Source organism: Mesoplodon mirus, assembly GCF_964341445.2.
Source record: "Mesoplodon mirus genome assembly, chromosome: X".
Taxonomy (NCBI): domain Eukaryota; kingdom Metazoa; phylum Chordata; class Mammalia; order Artiodactyla; family Ziphiidae; genus Mesoplodon; species Mesoplodon mirus.
In genome coordinates, this window is record NC_138981.1 from 129,375,183 (window position 1) to 129,402,852 (window position 27,670).

Here is a 27,670-nt window from a genome sequence, read left to right on the forward strand (position 1 = left end):
GATGAACAACACAATAAATGAAATTAAAAATACTCTAGAAGTGATCAATAGCAGAATAACTGAGGCAAAAGAATGGATAATTGACCTGGAAGATAAAATAGTGGCCATCATCAAAAAATCTACAAACAATAAATGCAGGAGAGGGTGTGGAGAAAAGGGAACCCTCTTGCACTGTTGGTGGGAATGAAAATTGACACAGCCACTATGGAGAACAGTATGGAGGTTCCTTAAAAAACTAAAAATAGAACTACCATATCACCCAGCAGTCCCACTACTGGGCATATACCCTGAGAAAACCATAATTCAAAAAGAGTCATGTACCACAATGTTCATTGTAGCTCTATTTCAATAGCCAGGACATGGAAGCAACCTATGTATCCTTCGACAGATGATTGGATAAAGAAGATGCGGCACATATATACAATGGAATATTACTCAGCCATAAAAGGAAACAAAATTGAGTTATTTGTAGTGAGGTGGATGGACCTAGAGTCTGTCATACAGAGTGAAGTAAGTCAGAAAGAGAAAAACAAATACCGTATGTTAACACATATATATGGAATCTAAGGGGGAAAAAATGGTCATGAAGAACCTAGGGGTAAGATGGGAATAAAGACGCAGACCTACTAGAGAATGGACTTGAGGACACGGGGAGAGGGAAGGGTAAGCTGTGACAAAGTGAGAGAGTGACATGGACTTATATATACTACCAAATGTAAAATAGATATCTAGTGGGAAGTAGCAACATAGCACAGGGAGATCAGCTAGGTGGTTTGTGACCACCTAGAGGGGTGGGATAGGGAGGGTGGGAGGGAGGGAGATGCAAGAGGGAAAGAGATATGGGAACATATGTATATGTATAAGTGATTCATTTTGTTATAAAGCAGAGACTAACACACCACTGTAAAGCAATTATACTCCAATAAAGATGTTAAAAGAAATAAAAGTTAATGATTAAGCTCAGAGTAGAAGGATCTACAAAGGACATAAACAAAACAATAAATGCTTATTTATGTTTAGGGTTAGGTGTATAGGGGTAGTCCCTCAGAGGAGATGGCATCTGAATTGAACATTTGAAGGAAGAATAGGAAAGGTTCAAACAGAAGGAACAACACGTGCCAAGGGAGAGAGTTTAGAACAGCCTGGTATATTGATGACACTTTAGAAAGTTTATATTATGGAAGCATTAAGTATAAAAACAAATGAAGATGAGGAAGGGAGGTAGGTAGGGGCCAGAGTGCACAGTTCATAAAGTGTCATTCAAAGAACTAGAATTTATAACAGGTCAGTGGCGGGGGTGGGGACATGACAAGTCAGATTTAAATATAATCCTAACATCTCCATGCATTGCAAGGAAATAAATACTTCTTGGGGAAAGTACTGTAGAGATAAAATCAGATACCCAATTTGGCATAACTGTTTACTCCTGACTGTTCTTCCACAATACACTGGTTCTTCTCTACCAGGTGCCTCATCACACCTGCTTCTTCTCTCCTGCAGGATCTGTACAATAATGTCTATCATCAAGAGCTGAATAGATGATATATACAGGTTTCCCCCACTCTCCAAGCATAGAGTGTTCCTATGAAACCTTTGCTTATCTGAAGTGGTGAACAGTGAAGAAACACATCTTACCTTAGGACACATCTTGCTAACAGGTCCACAAAATGAATGGAGATAAAGCACAGATGCTCACAGACACAGTTCAAAGCTATGGCAGCTGAATGCTGAGATGCTGAGTGTGGTTTCTGGGGAAGGAGTTTGGTGGTGCCACTCTCACTGCCTTGGGTGTGCACTGCCACTATAATGGCTTGCTGAACACTAGTTTCACTTTTTGCCTGTTTTTCTAAAAACAAAAAATCCTCTTCAGATTTCTTTTGGTTAGTGAAAACAGGTACTATTGTAGGTCTTCTATAAAAGCAAAAGGTGGTGTAAAGCCAACTTTTGAAAAGTGAGGAATTACCTGTATTGTCCTGCAAGCAAAGCTCTCGTGAAGCCAATCCATTGGTGGCTGGATACTGGAGATGTAATGTGTCAATGAACTCTGTAGTTGTGGAGGACAGAATGGAGATATACAAGACTGAAGCTCGAGAGACAAGTTATCTAACTACTGCCATGGTCCAGGTTCATATGCCTGGAACTAAGGCAGGAGCAGTAAGGCCTGAGAGGAGGAAATGGAATTAAGAAGTACATACATAGAAGGTGGAATGGGTTGGATGGCTCATTAACTGAGAATCAAGGAGGGCAATGGTAAATTTAGTTCTGGACATGTTCTACTGAACAGCATCTAGAGCAGTAATTTCCAGAGTTGGCTGCACATTGGAATCGGTGGAGGAGCTTTTCAGTAGTACATATTCAAGGACATCACTCCAGGACTTTCTGATTCAGTACTCCTCCGGTGCGAGACAGGTATCAGCATTTTAAATAAATTCCAATGGTGATCAGAATGTGCAACCAGCATTGGAACTTTTGCTGTAGAATACTGTTCAATGCACAGTTAGTGAAGTATTAACTAGCACATAAATGGGTACTGAAAAATAGCTTGGTTATGGTCCCATGGCTCGTGTTTTTGCAAGTGTATTTAGTAGAGAGCTGATTATTCTCTTCCATTTCTATTCTGAGCAGATGTTCATTCCTCATTCATGAGAAATTAGGGTTTGAATATCCTGCAACTGTTGCCAAATCTTACCAATGGCAGATTCTCAACCTCTTTCTCTATACATCTATTAATCCAGTACATAATGATTTCTTTTATGTTTAACATGTGCTTTTTCTGGCACAGAAAGATGTCCTCTATATAGCCCAGCTTTCCATGTGCACAAATGATGTTAGTTACTCAGCAGATGTCCAAGACAGTGGTTTTCTGCAGAAGAACTGTATCCTGAAGATTAAACCATTTGCCTTGAGAAGTGGCCAGAATTTTGTTCTAACTTACTAAAAACCCTGTGAGAAACCTGCATGTATAATGCACACAGGGTGACCCAGATCACTGAACACATAGAATGTTGTGGAAAAAACAAACATCCATTGATGGTATTCCCCCAATGGTGCTTTATTATATAAAAGGTATTATCTCTTTAGGTAAGTTGAACTGGCCAATCTGCTCTTTCTAGACTTCTTACTATATCTCTACTTCCTTTTGTCTGCTGTTCACTGGTTTTGTCACTAGATATTTTCTTACTTGGTGTCAACCCTAAGGATCAAGTAATCTCTTTCCAGATACTAATTAGTGATGAATACAGAGATGATAATTCTGCATCTTAATATAAAAAACTCTCAATATTAAAACATCTTACCAATATCTTAAGCTATATTGAATGATGATCCCAAACTCACATGTTAAAATAACATTGCCAACACAAGACATTCAGACTCCACTGGAGTCCTCTCTGTCGTTTCTACTGTTAAGTTGTGTTGTAACTACACCCTACCTAGCAGAGCACGTGCTCTGCTACCTTTCTTCATAGTCAGAAACCAGGGGCAGTGTGCTCATTTGGAGACCTCCAGATTTCAAACAGTTTTGCTGACACATGGGTTCGTGACTGGATTTGCAAGTCAAGAAGATTTTAAAATCTCCTTGATAGAAACCACAGAGATGGAGAAACGTATTAGTGGCTGCTAGAAGTTAGAGAAGGTGGACAGGGGCAGGGGAGTGATTATGACTATAAAAGGGTCACACAAGGTATAATAGATCTTTATGGTAATGGGATAGGTGGTAGTTTCCCTAAGCTGCATATGTGATCAAAGGACATAGAATGGTAGTTCCACATTGTATCAATATCAATTTCCTGGCTTTGATAATCGTATTATGTATAAGAGGTAGCTATTGAGGGCAAATGCGGGAAGGATGCAAGGTACTATCCTTGCTCCTTTCTGTGAACCTTTAATTATTTCAAAATAAGAAGTTTAAAAAAGAAGTCCTTGTCAGAATCACTGTCCATTAGAGAGCAACACTCTCAAGCAGTGTGGAGGCTGTTTCTTCTAGAACTGGCATCATATGATTTGCCTGCATTTTGGCTACCACATATGATAAATCTATCACTTTGCTCAGCTTTTTGCCTGGCATTTTGTCAAGCCCTAGCCTTCCCAAATCAGACCAGATTTCTGCCTTTAATATTTGCTCTTATTCAATCTGCAATACCTAGCAGTGTCTGGCACATAGGAGGCATTTTGGCTGAAGGAATAAAGGCAGGAAAGATGGTCTTATCTATCCTACTAGAACTCTGAGTTCCTTGAGGGCTAGAACAACAGATTCATCTCTATCAGCAAAACATCTAGCATGGTAGGCAGTTAGTGAATGTCTTAAGAAGTAATAAATGGAATGTTATAAAATCAGTGAGGATTACTGTTATTAATATTTTAAAGGCTCTTGCAATCTTCTGCTAAAAGGAGTTTTTCATCATTTCCATCAACCTCACCTTTCTTTATAAGAACTTTTATATTTTTTGAATATGACTAAGGGCAACTTATTTTTAGCGAGGTCATATACTTCTGTATGTATGCCTATAAAATGTTACCGTTTTCTAAGATAGAAAATTATATTCAAAGCTTTTCTTGCAAATCACATCCCACAGAGATTCTAGATGGTCTTGGCATCAGCTCTGCTACTTTTTGAAATAAGTTAGTGAGGCACTAGGGATCCAGGAGAATGGCTGCTTGTTAACTGGTTGTTGCACAGATGGAAAAAATGAGGAGCCTCATCAGAAGACCAATGAGCTGCTGACGCCCCGTGCACAGGCCTTGCATACTTTGCTTACTGGCCCATTGGCAGTGTTTGAATCTTCAAGAAAGCAGCCTTTGTGTTTGGGAGGGTGGGGAGAAGATCAAAAAGACGCAGACCTGGCAAGTGTCTGATGCAAATTATACCCTAATTTTCTAGATGTTCCTTCTCTCTTTTTTTTTTTTTTTGCGTTATGCGGGCCTCTCACTGTTGTGGCCTCTCCCCTTGTGGAGCGCAGGCTCCGGACGCGCAGGCTCAGCGGCCATGGCTCACGGGCCTAGCCGCTCTGCGGCATGTGGGATCCTCCAGGACCGGGGCACGAACCTGTGTCCCCTGCATCGGCAGGCGGACTCTCAACCACGGCGCCGCCAGGGAAGCCCCTAGATGTTCCTTCTCTTATTCATATTCTAATCCTGCAACTATTAGACAGGACCCCTTGGATACGAGTGACAGAAAACCTAACACAAACAGGCAAAAGGAGATTTTGTGAGCTCACATAAAAAAAATTCTTGAGTGAGACCTGAGCTAGGAGCCCAAACATTGTCATCCTGGCATGATTGATCTCCACTCTTAGCTCTGCTCTCACCTGTGTTGCCTTCATTATCAGGCTCCACATGGTGACTTGCAGAATCTTCAGGCTTATGATTTCCCAAATTCAAGTACACTGGAAAAGACAGTATATGTTTTCCTAGTAAATTATGGACAAGTCCAAGGATTCACTCTGATTGGACAAGCTGAGGTTACATGTCCACTTGTGGACTAATCACTGTGGCTAAGGGGATTCTGTGACTCAATTGGCCAGGCCTGGGTCTTCTGCTCCATCAGTGGACTCAGTTCATTTCCAATTGCACTGAAGGAACAGCAAATAGAATATCGACTCCAAAAGGTGTTGGGGGTACCATTACTAGAAGAAAAAGAGATGCTGGCAAGCCCAAGCAATAAATACCAGGCATATCCTGTACACTGTGCTTTAGCCCCATTTAGATCAGCTGCCTGCAGTTTTCCAGTGTGCTTCTTTCCACTTTAGAGCCATTGCTTCTACCATCCTCCTTATGTCTTCTTGTCCAAATATGATCTTTCCTTCGAGGGAATATCCAGCTTAAGTGTTCCTTTCTTTGTCAATCCTTGGTCAAATGAATTTCTCCTGCTATCTGTGTTCATACAGTATTTTTGAACCTCTGCTCTAGCATCCATTATAGTCTGTTTGGTATTGTAATGACCTGAATGTATGTCTTTATTTCCCTAGGTAACCAGTGTTGTGAGGTTAGGTACTGAATCGGTTATAGCTTTGCATTGCCCACAGAGTACCAAGGACTCTGCCGTATGTAAATATATTCTTGCTAAATTATTGACTTGAAATTAATTTGAATAATTAATCTTTTTCCCATTTCAGCATGCTACGTCAATGGTCTGTGTTCACTCCTGCAAAGCTGCTCTAGGGCATGTACTTATATTTGAAGTTTTCCCACTTTTACTTTGACTTAAAGAAGTATATCTATCTATACTTATTTTTATATAAAATCATCCCTCAGTTGCTTACTTGTCTACACTAAGATTGGCTTTGAGTGAGTTTCTGATTGTCTTGAGGCTGGAGGGCTCTGACCCTTCCTTCCCATCACTTACATACTTCATAGATTTTATATCAGAAACCAAATTCGTTGTTCATGGCATGGCTTTAGCTATATAATCAGCCAGAATAAATAAATAACAATCAAATGGGGTCTTTATACAAGACAAATTATTTATATAATACAAATTATGTTCAGTATTTTATAATTCAACAAAATCTGACTGAAAACTCTTCTGGCCGTTTAGAGCAGTTGCTGTTTTGAATGGATACTTAATGACACATCTTCCTTGCTAGTGAAGCTGCAAAGACCAGTGGTTAGTCCTACACTAGTGAGATAATTAGGATGAAAATGGGAAAATATTCAGTTCAGTGTCATATAGCTTTACTGAGCACTCACTATAGTTCCCTGTCCTTTGCTATGTGTGGATGATAAACAGGTGAAGAAGACATGGTAAAAACCTCATGGTTCAGGCCTATGCACAGAACCTTTATTAACAATGTAGTAAGGCCAGTAACAGAGTTCCTCAGACTACTCTGGGAAGATGGAGAAGGTCAACTTAACCCAGAATAGGGACATATGGTAAAAGTTTCTGAATGTAGTTAATTATCTGGAATTTTTCAAATAGCTCCAGCTTGTGTCTTGGAGAGGTTCAGTAACTAGCTCAAGGCTACACATGGAGACAGTTTGCTTGGCATCCATAGACTTGAATCTCCAGTCTGTCTATCTGCTCCATTAAATGCTACTGTCCTCCTCACACCATATATATATGTGTATTGTTGCCTGGAGTTAATGAAACCACAACTACAGCAGAATCTTTCTATAACATAATATTTTTAAGAGCAAATATCTTTAGAGCAAAAAAGAAACTTGAAAAGTATCTTATTTGTAAGATGAGGAGAGTTCCATACCTACCATATCCCTGGGGAAAATGGGTATATGTTAAACTGTGTCTCTGCCAGGTATCAAAATTTAGCAGAGTGTGGACAAAGAATAAAGTTTCCAGCTGGGGTCCCTTGACTTTGGAGGTGGTAGTTGGAGTGAAATGCATTTACAGACTTATATGTCATGCTGACACATTAAACAAATGTGATATAATATTTACCCTAAATTTCACTTAAACTGTTAACAAACTCCCCTTCCAAATAAAATGAGCTGACATTGATTTGAAAGGCTTGCACATTCCAGTGCTCCATAAAGGCAGTCAACCTCAACCCATCAATAAACGTAGGGGGCTTCCCTGGTGGCGCAGTGGTTGAGAGTCCGCCTGCTGATGCAGGGGACATGGGTTCGTGCCCCGGTCCGAGAAGATCCCACATGCCGCGGAGCGGCTGGGCCCGTGAGCCATGGCCACTGAGCCAGCACATCCGGAGCCTGTGCTCTGCAACGGGAGAGGCCAAAAAAAAAAAAAAAAAAGAGAGATAAATGTAGGGCACTACGTATTCAAGATGATTATGTATCTTAGGTAATTTTCAAGCATATATGAGACATACCATATTATTAATAAACTAAGCCAAAGATTTGTTTCTTTTTCAGTGAAAACAAATCATTTAAAGTTGTCACTCCAAACGTGTTGGTTTCTTTGGTAGTTATTTTTCCCCTGAAGTATCCTCTGGGATTTTGTTGAATTTTACAACTATTTTATAGAGCTCTTGATAGAGAGTTTCCTAGAGATGGAAAATCTTTTAAGTTAATGAAACTGTACATTTTATGATTACGTATATTCAATCTAGGAAAATGAAAACATAAATATAACTTCAAACAAAAAATGTTTCTTTATTTGAAATTGAGAATTTGCACCAGACTTCTATGCAATGAAACACCTTAAATGCAGTGATTCTTTCACCTGATCCTCTCTTCATTTCCCATACATCTACTACACATTTCTACTTGGCCATTTCATAAGTACAATATTTTCAAATCCCATCATTACTTTACCCATAAACTCATCCCTCCTGTGTTCCCACATCTGTATGTGACACCACCACTGAGCCATTTACTCAAGATTAATATTTATGAGTTATCCTTGTAATTTCCTCAGTTTTACATCCACACCCTGTTAATTACATTTCATTAATATTCCTAAATACACTAATACTGCCTGATTTTAGACTGCCTGGACTGTTACAGTAGTAACCAAGTTTGTCTCTTTTTGTTAATCTTATCCTTAAAAACCTGCTTACTCTCACTAAAATCTAGATTCGTTCATCACTCCCAGTGATCCCACACTGACTACAGGAAAAAAGCCCCCAACTCCTTAGGATGGTATTTAAGACCCTTCATAATCTGACCTCAGCCTCACACTCCTATCAATAAGAAGGTGTATGAAAAAAATAAATACTTTATAATTGCACTAAAAGTTTCCCCCTTCAACTAATTCTTTCTCTTTTCTTTTAGAGGCAGACTTCTTAAGAGTTGCCTGTATTTACTGTCTTCATTATTTCATGATCTATTTACTTCTTGAAGCCCTCCAGTGTGCTCCTATTTCTCCACTATTAATCTTTCCACAAAGTGTCTTACCAGTGACCTCAATGTTTGTCCAGTTAATAGTTTTAGTCTTCTTTGCACTAGACAGCCCTATTACATATGACAGAATTGACTTCTCTCATGAACACTCCTTCGGATTCTGAGAAACCACCTATTTCTGGTTCTTCTCCTACTTCTCTAGCTGCTCTTTTAAAATTCTCCTTTGCAGACTCTATCTTTTAGCTGGCCCTTAAATGTTGGCGTTCTTCAGGGACTTCTTGTCCCTCTTCTCACTTTTGCCTTGGGCAATCTCATAAACTCCCTGAGTTCAGTTAGAAGCAGATGACTCACAATGTTATATCTCCAGTGCAGATCTTTTCTCTGAATTCCACAACTGTATACAGTCATCCCTCAGTATCCACAGCGGAATGGTTCCGGGATGCCCTGCAGATACCAAAATTCATGGATGCTCAAGTCCCTTACATGAAATTGTGTAGTAGCACTGGCTCTTGGTATCCGAGGGCTCCATTTCCAAGGATTCAACCAATGGCAATTTGATCCACAGTTAGTTGAATCCTTTAGTGTGTGACCTGTGGATACAGAGGGCCGACTGTATTCAACTGTCTACCTGATAAGTATATATACACTTAAATATAGAATAGGCACTTACAAATAAAATATCCCAAACTGAACTTATCATTGTCTCTACCAAACAGCTCTTCCATCTATATTTCTTGGCACTAATTAGTGGTTGGCACTAATTATGTATCCAATATACCTAGCCAGAAATCTGGGCAAGATTCATGACTTCTCCTTTCTGACCTTTTGCATCCAGATAATTACTGAGTCCTGACAATATTACCTCCTGGATATATACCTAATATATTCTGTCCACTACATACATACAATCACCACCCTTATTTTCTCTTGCCAAGAACAGCACAATAGTCTAACATCTCCCTGCTTTCATCATTTATTTCTTATGTTAATTCTCTATCCTGTAGCATATTTAGTGCTCTTTCTCTTGAATTTTGAGGTACTGTTCTCTTTTGGTTATCCTCCCACCTTTGATTTTTTCTTCTTAGCTCCTTTGCTGGCTCCCTTCAGTCTCCTCATCAATTAATGCAGCACTCCTCAGTGTTCTGTCTGAAGCCTCTCTTTTTCATATTTCACTCTCTCCTTGAGTGGTCTCTTCTCTCTCATGGCTTCAAATAACAACTGGATGTTTTAACTATTAGAGTCATATCTGCAGGCCAGTTTTCTCCCCTGATATATACTTTGAGTTTATTCTGGACTTCTCTGCCTCTATGTCCCACAAAACTGAGCAATAGCTACATCCAATAGCAATATAAGCCACCTTTAGTGACTTTAAAAATGAAATACCTTGTCAAAATAAGATCTATACACACAGATCTCCTGATTCCTTTTCTCAGAATCTTTCATTGAGTGCATATCTGCTATACTGATTTACTATTTTTATGCTACCTTCAGTTTGGTTCTTTGATAATCCAGGCAAAGTGATTGAATAGAGGTTTACTTAAATGACTGAATGAATATTTCTCCTTGATTTTTTTCCAAGGGTCCCTATATTTGTGCTTAGGCATGCCTTCAACTCTCAGGCAGGCATTTGACAACCCTGTCTCAGCTTTCACTTCCTACCTGTGTAGAACCCTAAGATCAGTCTGAGGTGAAAGTTTTGAGTGTTTCCAGGTTTTCTTTGGGCACTTACAAAACCCTGCACATGTGAATTGACTTCTAAATTTTCAGAAAGTATGTTGCTTTTCAAAGCCCTTGATGGATAACTCATTCCCCAGGTATTTGTTTTAACTTTTGGCCAGTGACTGGTTTGTCCTAACTGATATCACTACTTCATATAGCTGCAGTATTAAACAATTGCTGCTGGTTGTTTTTGACAAGCACCCTGGGGAGAGGGCTTTTCAACCTGAGATGCAAGAAGGGGGAGATATGGGAACATATGTATAGGTACAGCTGATTCACTTTGTTGTAAAGCAGAAACTAACACAGCATTGTAAAGCAATTATACTCCAATAAAGATGTTAAAAAAATTAAAAAAAAAGAATTCATTGAGACTTTATATTAGTTTCTTAACTAGTCTTGCTTTTCTGTTTTTCCATGCTGTATAATTCATTTCTTGTGAGTTTTTTCTTTTAATTGGTGGGAGACGCATCTCAAGGGATTTACTACTAATAAAAGTTTAAAGAGTGGAAATTTGTGAATAAACTCTACTGGTTCTGAGAATTAAAGTATTCATTATATTTAAAGACTGAAAAAAAAAGAATGGAATGACTTCGGACCCTCACTTTTTGCCTTTAAAATCAGTGACATGGTTTTTATGGCTGACAGCCTCACAGGGACAGGCAATTAAGTCCTCTGATGAGTGGCTCCAATGGATTTCAATGAAGCACATACGTACCCAGGAGGAGACTTACTAACCCAGCAAATCTGGCTCTGAGAAAGTGGGTTAAATCCTGTCAGGTGAGAAAATCGTACCCTTGGACCCTGTAGTACTCAGTTGAATGGCCTGGGTTGAGGATAGACTGGAAAATATAACATTTTTTTCCCACTCTCAAGTTGTCCTAGCAGCATTCTAGGGAAATGGTGCCACACTTGCCAAAATAAGCTAATCTTCCCCCAAAGAGGTGGTTTTCATGTAAGAAATCCTTCTTAAGCTAAAGTGATCCAAAGGTTCACAGGGAAGGGGGCAGCTGTTGTGTCCAGATCTGCTGGAGCTGGCAGCAAGGAGAAAGTTTGTTTCTCTACCAGTTGGTTTACAAAATTCCTATTTATTGGAACTCAGTGACTTTATAAGCATAAGAAATAATGCCATCCCATATTCAGTGAAAATATCCTTTAGGAAAAAAGATGAAGCATGGTACAAGACAAAGTCCATGGCATATGGATCTTGCATTATAGAAAGTAAGACAGACAATGAATACAGAAGGAAATACATATTAGTGCTAGGTACTGAGGAAACAATGGTTAGCCGTGCATTCATACATTAATCACCTTTACCCTACTCCATGCATGCACACATGCAAATGGGATCATGCTATACATATTGCGCTGGAACTTGGAGAAGAGATTTGGGCTTGTGAAATGAACTTTAGAGTTACAAGAAACCACTGGGTTCAAGAATGCATTGGAGGAGAGGAAATCAAGGTAATGACTATAGGCAGATTCACTGAGGAGTTTGTGAGGAGGTAGAGAAAAAAAGTGGGGTAGGAGTTGGAGGGGTACAACTAGAAAACTATGATAAAAAGATTAATGAGGAGTATCTGGGTCTACAAAGTATAAATTTTTAGTAATCAGTAGAGCTTTATAATAGTGCAGGAATTAGCAACAGAGTGGAACATCAAGAAATAGACCCAACTATCTGCATAATTTGACATGTCAAGTCTGTGGGGAAATATGGGAGTTTTTTTGTTTTTTTTTGCTTTTTTTTTGTTTTTTGTGGTATGTGGGCCTCTCACTGTTGTGGCCTCTCCCGTTGCGGAGCACAGGCTCCGGACGCGCAGGCGCAGCAGCCATGGCTCACGGGCCCAGCCGCTCCACGGCATGTGGGATCTTCCCGGACCAGGGCACGAACCAGTGTCCCGATGTCCCTGCATCGGCAGGCAGACTCTCAACCACTGCACCACCAGGGAAGCCTGGAGTTTTTTTTTTTTTTTTTGATGAGTGTTGTTGGGACAGTTGGCTAACTAACGAAGAAGACATTGCCTAAAATGTTTAAAAAGGCGAGGAAAAAAGTCAAGACAAAAATAGACCCCTTGAAAATAAATTGTGTGGGTACAGGTTTTCTCAGAGTGATAGAAAATCTAGAAGGTGTTAAAGATCAACTATGTTATTAAAGTTCCAAATTTAAGTTCACAAAAAGAGTCAAAAGGAAAATGACAAACTGGAAAAAATTGATATGCATATGACCAGGTCCTATATTTTTGATGGATAAAGTGACTTAACATTAATAACAACAAAAAATAACACAGTAGGAAAATGACCCATGATTTTAAATAAGCAGGTCACAGAAAAATGACCAATAAACATGAAAATATATGATTAATCTCAATCATGATTTACTATGAACTAAAATAACTATGCAAAATAATTTGTTACATATAAAATTGGAAAGTATTTAAAAATGGGTGAGGATAGGCAGATTGAGGGTTCTTGAACACTTTCCGTGTGATATAAATCAGTGCAGCATTATCAACATGTTAAATGCACATATTGTTTGACCTAGCAATTCTACTTTAGTGATTTATCCTAAATATATACAAATATATATATATATGTACACACACATATATATACACACATATACACATAAACACAAACATATTCACACACACAAACATACATTTTCATGAATTCACAAAGGTATTTGTATAAGAATATTCAGTGGAGTATATTCAAACAAAAGATAAACTATAAACAACTTAAATATCCATTAATAGGAGAGCAATCAAATAATGTTTCAGCCAAACAATCAAATATTGTATATCCTTTGAACAGAAGGCAGTAATTTTGTGTACACTGCTATGGAATGATGCCTAACTCTGTTACAGTGTGTATGGACTCTGTGTGTGTGTGTGTGTATGCATGTATGCATACAAGTGTGTACATGTGGAAACAAGATAAAAGTTACTATTGCTTGAGTGTCTCAGCATTTGTGCTGCTTCTGCTGAATTAAGAAAATTCGGGTTCTAAGACAGTCTATTGTTACTTTCCCTGGACCTATGAGAGAGGATCGATCTGGCAAGGGGATGTTTCTAGCTTTTGCACTTTAAGTATGTGAAGAGAGAACATGGTTGGAGAGGCTAAAAGAGGAGGGAAGGGGTTTAAATGCAATTGATTAAGCCAACACTAAAGAATTGAGGGGCAGGTGGTAACAAGGAGGGAAAAATTTAAAGACTGATGAGCTTTGTTCACTTTTCAGGGTTTTCTGAGGATGTAGTCATGGAAATAGTTTTCAAATATGAGGGAAATCAATAAAGGAAGGAAAGAAAGACAATTTGAAGAAGTATTTCTTGGAACTCTGTCCTTAGCACAGTGTTAAAGACACAAATAAAACACTCACTTTCATTAAATTAATTTTTGACTGCAGATCTATGTTCTTTTGATGGTAACACCTCTTTGAGATCGAAACATTGGAATACAGGGGGACACCCAATATGGTATGATGTATGTGTGTATGTAAATACTTTAAGTATAAATCTTAAATATGAATCTAAATAAATGTATATCTCTATCTTCCTACCTTTATCTTTCTGTCCGTCCTTCCATCCATCGTCCATCCACCCATCCATTTAGTATGAACCAGGGGCTATTCTCCAAGCCCTTTACATGGAATTGACTCATTTGACCCTCATAAAACCTCTAGGAGGTTTTTAATTTCCCCATTGTTTAGGTGAGGAGACTGAGGTATAAAGTGGTTGATACTACTCTCAATATGCTACAGGAAGGTCTACCCAATATGTAAGCTTTTGACATCAAGAACATACAAGATTGTTCTGTAGTTTTCATTGTGTTAAGTTTGTCAAATTTGGCTATCTGTATAATGCTGACTTTATTAAAAACATGGAAGTTTGAATTAATTTTCTGTATTCTGTACCTGATTAAATAGCTTTGGAATTATCTGTGTTTTCTCTGTTTTCCAAAACTCATCTGAGAAATTATATGGGTGGGAAATGATTAGGAAGATTTTCTCTTTATAAAATATTTGCAGTTTCTTCCATGGATAGTGGTTAGTAGATTGCTTAGGTCTTATTTATCACTATGAATCAATTTTGGTAATTTATATTTTTCTAGAAAGTCATTTAATCCAGATTTTTAAAAAGTTTATTTGCATAAAATTTATGCCAGTTATTATGTTTTACTTAAAACAATATTTGTATCTAAAATTATTTTCCCCATGTAATTTGCAATTTGCTATATTTGTGATTTCTCAATTCTTTGCTGATTATGTTAGCTAATGATTTGTTTATCTTCTTGATTTTTCACAAATTCTTGGGAGTATTTAGTTGCTCTGCCATTTTTCAATGTTCAAAATGATTAATATCTGATTTATCATTATTAATCATTTCTGCTTTACTTTTGTTAACTTCATGGGGTTTTTTTTTTACAATTTTTTTTTTTTTTTTTCGGTACGCGGGCCTCTCACTGTTGTGGCCTCTCCCGTTGCAGAGCACAGGCTCCGCACGTGCAGGCTCAGCGGCCATGGCTCACGGGCTCAGCCGTTCCGCGGCATGTGGAATCTTCCCGGACCGGGGCACGAACCCATGTCCCCTGCATCGGCAGGCGGACTCTCAACCACTGTGCCGCCAGGGAAGCCCCTTCATGTTTTTTTAGTTATTAAATTTATTTAATTTTTATTCTTTCATACTTAATGGTCTAATTTTGTATAACAATGTAACTTCTTCTGACATGGCTTTGGTCAAATCCTGTGATACATATTCTTTTCATTATCTGCATTTTCCAGATGTTCTGCAATTTTATCTTCAGTTTCCTATGGGACATAAAAACCATATAGCAAAGAATTTGTATGCTTCTTGTTGCTTGTATTTCTATGTCAGTATATTTTGTCTGCTTTTATTTTTATTAAAACCTTCTAGTTTTATAGCTCTGTACTTGAATAAGCTGATCTGCACATTTTCTACTTTGGGAACTTTTTCAAGCTTTTGTTCATATCTTAATATGGGATACATGGGTATTTAAAGAAGGGTTTATTCTCTAACGACACAGGATCACTGTGGCTGCTATATGGAAAACTGGCTGAAGTAAGGCAAGGGTAAAACCAGGGCGACAAGCAATGAGCCTGTGAAGTAATCCAAGTAAGATAATATGATGACAAAGACCAGGGTGTTGTGGTGGAGATGGTGAGAAGTGGTTTATTTCTGGACAGACTGTATTTTGAAGGTGGAGCTAATAGGATTTATATATTGATCGGATGTAGAATCATAAAGAGAGGGGAAACAAGAAGAGGATACCCAGGTATTTGGTCTGAGTAACTGAAAGAAAGGAGTTGTCATCAACTGAGATGGGGAATATTTAAACAAGAACAGATTTAAAATGAAAGTTTAGTAGCTCAGTTTTGGACTTGTTAGGTTTAGTATTTCCATCAACCATATGAGTGAAGATGTTAAGTTAAAAATGTGTTACAGAAAGCTAGATTTCCAAAGAGAGGTTTGGACTGGAGATAGACATTTGTGAGTCGTCAGTGTATAGATGGTATTAAGGATGAGCTAACCAATGTAATGAGTACATATATAATAGAAGTCCAGGAAAGAAGTCCAGGAAAAGAGGAAAGAGCAAATACACTGTCAGTTTGCAGCTAGGTAAAAGTGGTATCCTGAAGGCCAAGTGGAAAATGAATTTCGGTGAAGAGGGAGTGGTCACCTGTGTCAAGTGCTCTGTAGGTCAAATAATATGAGAAATTATTATTATATTTGGAACCAAAAACTTCCTTGGTGACCTTGATCAGTGCAGTTTCAGAGATGTGATAGGGGCAGGCCTGACTGGCTCAGGTTCAAGAGAAGTTAGGAGCAGAGATTCTGGTGACAGTGAGTCTAGACAATTTCTTTTATAAATTTGCAGTAAACAAAAGGTGAGCCATATAATGGATCAAGTGGTATGTGGAGTCAAGAGAAAGCTTTTCAAAGGGAAGTAGTCCTTCCTCTGTTGTATATTATTTATGGTCTTTGATCAGGTAATGTGTTCTCAGAGGACCTTATCTATAAATGTCTTTCTTCACCCAGGAATATATTTCTCCTTTTTTTGGTTATTTGTCATTTTGAAATAAGCAAATCAACTAGAGTGAATGTCATGTCGCTTTCCCTGTATCTCATTGGTTTTTTATTTTGAGATTTCCTGTTCATTTTTTTTCTGCTCAATTAACCTTGGTCAACAGTTACAAATCTGATTTCACCTTCCACTATGTACTCCAAGCTATATTGCCTCTACGACTTTTCTACAGATTTCAGGAGAAAATGCCAAAAAATAAAGGAAGAATTCCCATGTGGTCTCTCTTTTGACTGTATCTCCCCTTCCACTGTTGGATTTAGAAAGGACACTCACTACAGATATTCAATTTCTTATTGAATCTGTCTGTACCTCTGGACCTCATTATTCTAAATGATGAATTGCTTATTAGAATTTTCAGGAACCAAGTTATCTTGTTTTTAGAGAATTCCCTATCCACTAGAGGTTGTAAAGACATTTATCTGTCCTTGTTTTCTTTTTTGAGTTGGTCTAATTCCATTAAAATTGTTTAATGTGGTAAAAATAAATATATAACATTAAATTTATCATTTTAACCATTTTAGGTGTACACTTCAGTGACACTAAGTACATTCACACTGTTGTGCGACTGTTACTACTATCCATCTTCAGAACATTTTCATCTTCCCAAACTGAAACTCAGTACCCATTTAACAACAACTCCCTATTTGCCACTTCACAAACACTGGCAACCACCATTCTACTTTCTGCATCTAAATTTGACTACTCCAGGTACTTCATATAGGAAGAATCATACAATACTTGTCCTTTTGTGTCTGGCTTATTTCACTTAGTGTAATGTCTTCAAGGTTTATCCACATTGTAGCAGATGTCAGAAATTTGTTGTTTTTAAGGCTGAATAATATTTCATTTTGTCTTATACCATATTTTGTTTATCTGTTCATCCATCAGTGGTCACCTGGGTTTTTTCTACCCTTTGGCTATTGTGAATAATGCTGTTATGAACACAGGTGTACAAATAATTGTGTGAGTGTCGCCTTTCAGTTCTTTGGGGTATATACCCAAAGGTAGAATTGCTGGATCATATGGTAATTCTATCTTTAATGTTGTGAAGTGCTTCCAGACTGTTTTCTACAGTCTCAGTTCTTGCTGTGCATCAGAATCACCTCTTGAGCTTTAAAAAACACACTTCCTCAATCTCCGCTCCTGGAGATTCTGATTCACTAGATGTGAGGGTACATCTGACTCCTGTTTCTTTTTATAATTAATATTTTAAAAAGTACTAGTGATGAGTTATTAAGAGGTAGTTTGTAAAGAGTGAAAATAAAGAAACATGGAGGAAAAAGTAAAAGTCTCCCATTAACATTTGAAGTCTATCTTTACATTCACATGTCTACACACACTCACAGACACATGCACTTTTTTTGTATTTTTAAGAAAATAAATGTGATCATACCATACACAGTTTCTACAGTATACATCATTATCTTAATTTATTTTGAATATCTTTTTATTTCCATCCACTTAGATCTGGTTCAGTCTTTTTCAACAGATGCAAAATATTCCATGGTATAGATGCTTTATACTTATTTAACCATATACCTACTGGCAAACATTTAGGTTTTTCCTTTCTTCTATTAAAATTAGTATTTAACATACCTAAATACATAATTTTGAATTTAGGTATACAAGATTTACTAAATTTGGAACAGCTTGATTAAAGAGAGTGAACATTTTCTGTGTTCATGGATATTTCCTGACTGCCCTTCAAAAAGGCAGTGTCAATTTTTAAAAATAATGTTTTGGAAGTATAATTGATTTACAGTGTTGTGTTACTTTCAGGTGTACAGCACAGTGACTCAGTTATACATACATATATATCTATCTTTTCAGAATCGTTTTCCTTGTAGGTTATTACAAAATATTGAGTATAGTTCCCTGTGCTATACAGTAGGTCCTTGTTAATTATCTATTTTATATATAATAGTGTGTATATGTAATCCCAAACTCCTAATTTATCCCTCCCCCTCCCTTTCCAAAAAGGCAGTGTCAATTTAAACTCTTATCATTAGTGCATGAGTGTGACTTTCCTCCTCTCTCCCCCATATTGGATATTTGCCTCTGGACTGTGGACTTCTCAAATGTTTCTCAGCCTTTTTCTCCATCCTTTGGTTGTAGGGGATAGCAAGAGTGGGCTTGAGCTGAATATTTCCCTTCCCCCCAGGTAAGTTAGGCTCTTATAATACCCTAGCAGGTTAGGCTCTGGTTAACTATTTTCCCCTGAGGGCTGGCCTTGGAAGATATATTTCAAAATGGTTCCTTTTCCTCTGCCCCTGATGGAAGCAGGAGAGAATTTTTTCCTGACATTTATTGTGGGAATCTGGCCAAGTCCATGGAGGTAAACCTCACAAAATTGTGGGGACCACCTTATGCAAGGGTCCCCCCTGGATTCTTTAACTGTCAGAGTTTCCACACTGAGCCTCCAACAATTTGTCAGTTACAGTTAGGATTTTCTGCCCCTGCTCTGGTTCCTCTGAAGGTTTCTAAACATGTGTCTCTGCTCTTTTAAGCCAGGACTCCCTGTATTCACCTGTCTCTCCCCAATCTCGGGAGCAGTGATTTGTGCTATGTCCTCCCCCTGTCTTATGGATCTTAGAAGAGTTATTGATTTTTCAGTCTGTTCAGCTTTTTACCTGTTAGGATAGAATGGTGACTTCCAAGATCCCTACATGTAGAACTGGATAATCTTCATATTTTATGTTTGAGGAGTAGCCACTTCCTAGTTTAATTGAGGTTGGACTTTTACTTTTTCAGCTTTATTCTTTTCCCCACATCATTCTGTTTCAAATAGGAGATGCTATAAATACACTTTTACCGTGCAGTATTTTAGAAGTCTCACAAAGTGTCCTTTAAAAAGTGGGCAGTACAGAGTGGATATAACTTTGAATGAAAATGCTCTTATGGTTTTAACAGTCATCTTTCTGTGCTAGTTTATTCTAGTCAATAAACATTTATTGAACAGATATTCTAGTGCTAAACCCTACCTTAAATTCTCACTAGTTAGAGTGATGAGTTTGTCTGTGCCCCTGAGTAGTTATTGTTAAATAAGGGTTAGAAAAGTATGCCCGAAGATTTTACATAAATTAAGTGTGTCATGTGAGGCAAGTCATGATACATGTGGGCACAAAAAGGAAAGAGGATCTTCATCACATAGCAAGGCACCTGGTAACTATTTTAAAATGTTGAATTAAGTACAAAGCACGATTGGAATCCTATTTGATAGAAGGTATGAAGAACGATTATATTACTGACAATTATAGGTGGGGATTGAGGATGATCATGGGTTCTAGGTAGATTTACCATAAACAAAGATGTGATCGTATGACATCATGGGGGCATATTCAGGGAAAAGTCAGATTGGTCTGAACCTAAGGTATGTGTAGAGGAGAAGTGAGAGATAAGACTGGGGTCGTTACTAAGGATCAACAGTATTGCTCTGATCCTACTGTGCTGCAAATCCATTAACCTCTATGAAATGTTACGGTTGTCCCACAAAGGAAATGGGGCGCCTACTCAGATATAATATGTAATCATCCACTACTGCTGATACCAATCACTGAAAAGCTATAATGACAGAAGACAATGATACTGATGTATGTTTAAACCAAACTGAGCCTAATAATCTCAGATCTGGACTTTCTCCTCTACACAGGCTAGGAAAATTCTAAGACATCACCATGGCTCTTTTCATGCCTGTTGTAAGGGCAGATGCCCAGAATTCACTTTAGTTAGGTACCCAACACCGAGTACACTGCCTTTTATACACCCCACCTTTGAGAATATGTCTCTAATGGACCTTGGTGTCAGTCAACATGACCTGTTTGAGAACATTAGCTTGCTTCTGGCCCACCACCTGCTGAGGATGAGTCCAAGAAGAAATTGTCGTCCCTGCATGAACAGTGCTAGACCTTCACCCTTTACCCAGTAGGTACAGTTAGAGCACAGCAAGAGATCTGCATCCCTACTTCCTTTCTACTTTTTAGGTGTCACTCAGAAGACACAACATAAGATAAATCAGGAAAACTGAATATTTCATATATGCCACAATAAATCGGGTGATTTTTATGGACAGAAGGAAATTGGCACTGGATGCCATGGGGAGAAGAAGCTTTTAATACTGCATGCACTGCTGTTTTAATCAAACTGAAGTTGTAATTTATGTTTAGGAACTATAAATATAACATTCTAGTTAATGTTGATTTGCATTTGGTTTCTGAGCAAATAGAGCAGAATTATAGGAAACTGTAAAAAAAAATCTCTGCGTTTTACATGCTAAGAAGGATTTTAATCGACTGTATGCTAAGATTAGTGGTTAACTATTATTGGCATAGGTTAAAATGTAAAACCCTGAAATTTCAGAAGTGGTGTAGTATTTGTATTTGGGATGTTTTCAGATGCTGAAAGTCTAGTCTATTAAGTTATATAACTTCTTCCACACCAAAGCAATATTAAGAGACCAATTGATGATAATATATAATAGATGCTTCGAGCTTAGTCATCAGAGTAAAATTTACCCAGCAAGCTAAATAAAAACATCTTGCCGTAATACAAATTACTCAGGGCATTTTGGGGACTTAGGAGGATTTGGGAGATACAGTCAAGTAATAGGTTAATTAGTCCTTGTACCTTAATTAGTGATTAGTCCTTGTACCTTAAAGTCACCAACTCACCACCTAGGCAATGCATAATTGAACCAGCAAAGTTGTAAAGAATGTTTGACATAGGTTATCATTGAATAAAGTGCTCAGATTTTTATAGTATATGTGTATTCAAAATTTCAGATTGTGGATTTTTACTCTGACATGTTATTCTCAGCTTATGAGGTCAAATTATTTGGGAAACTTCCCAAACTGAAACTCTGTATCCATTTAACAACAACTCCCCATTTGCCCCTTCACAGACACTGGCAACCACCATTCTACTTTCTGTGTCTAAATTTGACTACTCCAGGTACTTCATATAAGAGGAATCATACAATACTTGTCCTTTTGTGTCTGGCTTATTTCACTTAGTGTAATGTCTTCAAGGTTTATCCACATTGTAGCAGATGTCAGAAATTTGTTATTAAGGCTGAATAATATTTCATTGTGTCTTATACCATATTTTGTTTATCTGTTCATCCATCAATGGACACTTGGGTTTTTCCTACCCTTTGGCTATTATGAATAATGCTGTTATGAGCACAGGTGTACAAATATCTGTTTGAGTGTCTGCTTTCAATTCTTTAGGGTATATACCCAAAGGTAGAATTGCTGGATCATATGGTAATTCTATCTTTAATGTTGTGAAGTGCTTCCAGACTGTTTTCTACAGTCTCAGTTCTTGCTGTGCATCAGAATCACCTCTTGAGTTTTAAAAATAACACTTGCTCAATCCCCTCCCCGGAGACTCTGATTCACTAGATGTGAGGATACATCTGACTTCTGTTTCTTCTTCAAGTTTATATTTTAAAAAGTACTAGTGATAAGTTATTAAGAGGTAGTTTTTAAAGAGTGAAAATGAAAGAATATGGAGCAAAAAGTTCAAGTCTCCTGTTAACATTTGGAGTGTATCTTTACATATACATGTGTGTACATGCACTCACAGAGACAAACACACATGTACTTTTTTGTATTTAAGAAAAAAATAAATGTGATCACCCCTTACACAGTTTCTACAGCTTTCAACTTGTCTCAACAGTGAGATAAGAAATAATTGGCAGACAGTTTATGGTTTAATACAGATAAGAGAGAGGGGTTTGTCAATAATGTCAGTTTCCTAAGAAATGGTGTAGGGATTCGATACAATGTTCAGATTGAGAGTGTGGCTGCAGATATGCAAAGAGGACAAAGTATTTCTGTTTTTTCTCTCTGTAAGTTACAAGCAAGATCATATCTTGGCAGTCAGAGGGGAGGTACAACATTGAATGCTTGTTGAGTAAAGTTTTGTTATAGCTGTTGTGGGTAAAGGGAGCTTGAGTTTACAGAATGAAATAGGATTGCTATTAGTGTTGTGAGCCCGTTCACTGTCTGGGCTTTTGATTTATAGTGGAATGTATCTGCCATGTTGTTGGACTTTGCTCAGTAGTACTGTGCTTTGTGGGTGAGGTCACAGAGAAAGTAGATAATTTAGTTCTTTCAGGGATTGTTTTTTACTATGTATTTAAAGGGCAAGAGTGACCTTTCACTTTAGAGTATTGGTGAGAACATTATTGACATGAAGAACAACAAAATTGAAAGAATATATAGGAGTGAAGAGTACAAGTTATGATGCACTAGAATTCCCAGTCAAAGAGCCTAGAAGCCTGAATCTTAGAAGTTTGTATTCATGGTTATTAAAGAAAGCCAAAATTTGGCAGAAGTTACGATTGAGAGAAAAAGTCTTTGAATAGTTAGGGAAAATACTTGAGAGGTTCATAAACCTCTCAGGTTTATGTGACATGGAGAAGGAGATACAGTCAATTGGCTTCGATTCTAATCTTTGGGTATTTTTAATGAGGTTTTAAAGGAGCCATCTGTAAGTAAGAAAGGGCAACAAGGAAGGTGCAACTTAACTTTCTAAGTTAATGGTTTATAGAGTATCAACAATACATGAATTATGAAAGGACTGAGCAAAAATAACGTTCTGAGAGGAAAGCCAGATTTCAGTGAAGGAGATTGAAGGATGTTTAGAGAAGAAATTGAGTACATAAGAAAGTTGGATGATATGGGGATTCTGTACTGTTTTACTTACTGTAGTCTTACTGTATGTTTTTTATTTTGCTTAGCCCATTCTTTCCTCCTTATATTTAATTTTTAAAATCCTTTCTTCTCATGCAGTAATCTTACTAATAAATGTTAGAATTGTTGGCCATGAAGTTATTTTAATTTAGTTCTCCTATTTTAACTCCCATGGCCAATCAGATTTTGATGCTTGTTGACTCTAAGCTTGGTATTTTTCTGAATTTTTATTGAAAATTTAAAAAATCCAATTGTAGAAAATTTTCCCAGAATATATGACGTTTTTAGTTTGCTCCATTCTATTTTCTTTGTTGATATATGCTTTCTTTTTTTCATACATTATGCTAAGTATGAATTGTTAGCCTCCTCCCTATTGTTTAGCTTTATTATGGAAAAATTTCTTTTTCTTACATATTCATTTATTCAGCAAATATACACTGATCCACTACCATGTGACAGGCAATGTTCTAGGTGCTGGGGATAGAGTGGTGTGTGAGAGAGGAAGGGTTTTCTTTCTTTCTTTTTTTGTGACATTTATCGTGGTTTATTTTATTTTTTAATACATGTTTGCTTTTTTTTTAACATCTTTATTGGAGTGTAATTGTTTTACAATGGGGTGTTAGTTTCTGCTGTATAACAAAGTGAATCAGCTATACATATACATATATCCCCATATTTCCTCCCTCTTGCATCTCCCTATAAATTTTTCTTCTATGAGTTTTGTTGCTTCAGTGGGACTTGGTGGAGGTGAAAGTGTGAGCTCAATCAACCACTTTCAACCATAAGTCTTGCTCTTTTACTCTTTAGTGAAGTATAGGAACTGGATCAGGAGAGAGAATCCAGTACTACTATAACACTGAAACGAAGTATAATGATACTATAATGAGAGTCAGAGCAAGTCAGATGAATACCTGATACTATAATGATACCATAATTCTTTGATACCTTTTGGGAATTATGACAATTTTCCTCCTTTGTTTAACTCAGTCTTACAAAAGCATTAAATCCAGAAGTATATAAAATATGCAAATGTCTTGCATAGTAAAATATTTAGTTGTTTTACATGATTCCAAAAAATCAAGGTAATAAAAGTTCAGACAAACATATTTTTATCATAAGAAGGTAAATGTGATTTGATAGGTATCACTATTTTTTGCTGATATAACTTGTGGTTGGAGTGAAAAAAGTTTTCTGAGAGAAAGTTAGGGAAGTATTCATTTGTATTTAGAATTCTACACACATGATAGGGAAACTTGGTGGGGATAGTTTCAATAAGAATAAAATATAAAGCAAGACTGATTTTGGTGTTTGAGGATACAAAAATGGAAATTTCTTTATGGTCACAGATGTCAAAATATTCTGTGAAATATAATACACTAATGATGGGAGATATCTACTGAAGCATTTATCAGCTAAGAGAGGGTCAGATAATTGAATTATTGACTTGTTCAAAAGGTAATAAAAATGGAATTTCACCATCCAAGTCTGAATTCTGACCAAGAAGTACAGCTTAGCTATTTGGAAATAACAAAAATAAAGCATTATTTTATTACATTTTATGACATTAAATGAAGGAGGGCAACCAGCTATTGCTGAATTTACTCACATATTTTAGAAATTTTTATTGAGCAATTACTCTATGATAGGCAATGTTCTAGGTGCTGGGGACATATTAGTGTCTAAAACAAAGAAGAATTCCTGCCCTCTTGGCACTGAGGTTGTAACTGGGGGCTCAATAAAAACACAAATAATTAAATAATTTAGCTGGTAAAATGGTGGCAAATGCCATGGAGAAAAAATAAGACTGTAAAAGAGAAATGAGGAATACCAGATTGGAGACTATAATTATTAAAATGGTAATCAAGAAAAGCCTCAGAGACAAGGTGATTGTTTTTTTACTTTAACATTCATTTAATCAAACTAAAGGAAACACATATATTAAGAGAGTTTCACTAAGAGTAGTAGAGTAGGTAGGCTCACAGTTTCTCTCTAAAGTCAATAGCTCTTTGGCTTCACAGAAATGATGGGCAGGGCGGGGGGTGGTGTCGATGGATCCTAAACCAGGAGGACAGGTTGCCACATTAACAGCCCAAATGAGTTCTCGAGGAGTTTGGGGGGCTTCAAAATTTGTCCTCTTCATATGCTCATGTAAACAATCTCAAGGATTATGAGCTACAGTTCAACAAAGCCTCTGACAGAATTGGATACCAGAGGTGGGCAAGCCTGGTTGGTCCCACAGAAGGAGCTGGCATCTGGACCAAGCTGGTCGTCCCTGACCCCAGGAAAGAGCTGCTCAGTTCTCTGAGCTTTTTTGCAGGGGCAAACGCCCTGGGAAACGCCCCCCTTGGTGGAGGTACAGGAAGTTACAGGCCACATATATTATGGGGAAAAGTACGGCTTGGTTTTCCAGGTTCATTACCTCTAGCTCTTGATCATCTCTCAGGGAAAGCATCTGGTATTTGCTCTTCCTGAAAACGGCTCTCCCATCCCTGTCCAAGGAGAACAGGCGCAGGTGGAACGCGAGCTTTCCCTGCCCGAGTAGGCTGACCCCAAAGCTGTGGTACTTTTTCCGTGCGCTGCACCGGAAAATGATGCGCTGGTTGGCGTAGCACAGCACCAGGTCCCAGCTGAAGTTGAAGCCTTCCCACCGCCAGCTGCACTGCTTGTCCCTGTGGAGCTGGCCCCCGCACCGCATGCTGTTCCCCTGGGAGTCAGACACGTAGACGTCCACGGGCCAGAGCTCTCTGGTCTGCTCAACGCAGAGGGGGCCAAGCCAATGCTCTTTGTACAGTGGACACAACCAAGAGGTAGGGATCAGCACATCCTGGTGGATGACAAGTGCTGACGTCAGGTCGCAGATTATGTGGGCAAGCCGCAGCTGCTGGAACACTGGCACGAAGGCTCTGCCCTGCTCGGTCTCCAGGAAAGGGGTGCCCTCCGAATCCCACCTGTAACTGGCAAGCCATGAGTTGGTGTCAGGCAATAGGGCCCTGCGCAGGCCCCTCCATGTTGGCTGCAGCTGCAAGAACATCCACATTTTCAGCATGGTGTACACGTCCATCTCCACCCCCATCACCAAGAGCTGTGAAGAGGCAACGACCTCTCTCATGAGATCCAGGCTGACTTCTTGCAATAGCCCCTCACTACACTGGGTCATCATGTTGTCCAGCAGCCACTGAAGACACATGATCCTGATGTTCTGGAGTCCGTAGCTTTCAGCAGAGTAGTAGTAGCTGCACACGGTCTGGGCACTGACAGTCTCCTTCATGACCTGCCCGCACCGCTGAATCACCTTGTCCAGCTGCAGCATGCTGGCTGTGGCCAGGATGGCGACGACTCGACCGGGTGGGATGAAAATGGAGCCTCGGTACAGGTAGCCTAAAGCCTCGTGCAGTGCCTCGCGATCAATGTTCTCGTCAGGCATCTGCATCTCTATAGTATCCATGTTTGTCTCCCGCCAAGCACCACTGAACATGCTAGCAAAGTACCCTGACTGGCACAAGTGGACCCTATGCAAGTTCCACTCCTCCCCCAGTGTGCAGATCCGCACGTCGCTCTCTTCTCCTCTCAGGAAGAGTGCCTCATAAACGGACCATGAACGATCTTTAGCATGTTTCCGGCGGGGCTCTTTTGTGAGCGGCTCCCCTGGGCCTGTCTTCCGCTTGCGGCTCCCCTGACTGTCGGCGGGTCTGGCCTCTTCACTCTCGTTCCCTTCCTCTCTCTCTGCCACTACTGCCTCCTCAGCCTCCTCCTCCCCGCCACTGGCACCTGGCTCCTCTGGGGCACGCCCCCACCAGTGCCATGGCATCCGACTACTTTGTGCTCCCATGGCCTATACCTCAGTGGTGCAGTGAACAAGCTTCCTCTCCAGGCGCCGTTGCCGCGGGCACGAGCTCAGCCCAGAGTGCTGCTGGGTACAGATGACGTTTGCTCTAAGGGTCTCGTGAGAGGATGCCACGCTAAGCCACACCCACTAGGCCACACCCCGCCGGATAAGGGCACTCCGTACCAGGGATTCCACTCTGTTTATCTTTCCCTCCTGGGATGATTGCTCTCAGGCTCCCTTCATAGGATGATGGTGGAACAGAGGCCTTTGTGTGCGAATTTTACCCATTAATTTCAAGAACACAATTCACTCTTGCCCATCTAAAACAGTTAGTGATTATTCCTTTATGGAGAATTACATCTTGGTACCAGCTCTGTCCTCTAGGCACCTTAATTGCCATAAATAACTTCTTTATTTATTTATTTATTTTTAATTTAATTAAAAATAAATAAATAAATAAATATCCCTATCCCACCCCTCTAGATGGACACAAAGCACCCAGCTGATCTCCCTGTAATGTGTGGCTGCTTCTCACTAGCTATCTATTTTACATTTGGTAGTGTATATATGCAAGTAA

At 38.6% G+C, this 27,670-nt stretch overlaps 1 protein-coding gene and 1 long non-coding RNA gene across 3 annotated transcripts in view; one reads left to right on the top strand and one right to left on the bottom strand.

The window, feature by feature from the left end:
* LOC309797200 overlaps positions 1 to 27,670 on the top strand; it is a 1,037,104-nt gene that overhangs the window by 772,780 nt on the left and 236,654 nt on the right. The gene's annotated exons all lie outside the window — the stretch shown is intronic.
* LOC309796993 (germ cell-less protein-like 1) lies at positions 25,561 to 27,096 on the bottom strand (the record flags this gene model as incomplete). Its single annotated transcript, XM_082610368.1, has 1 exon — positions 25,561 to 27,096. One exon carries the CDS (start codon positions 27,094 to 27,096, stop codon positions 25,561 to 25,563), a length of 1,536 nt encoding a protein of 511 aa, XP_082466494.1.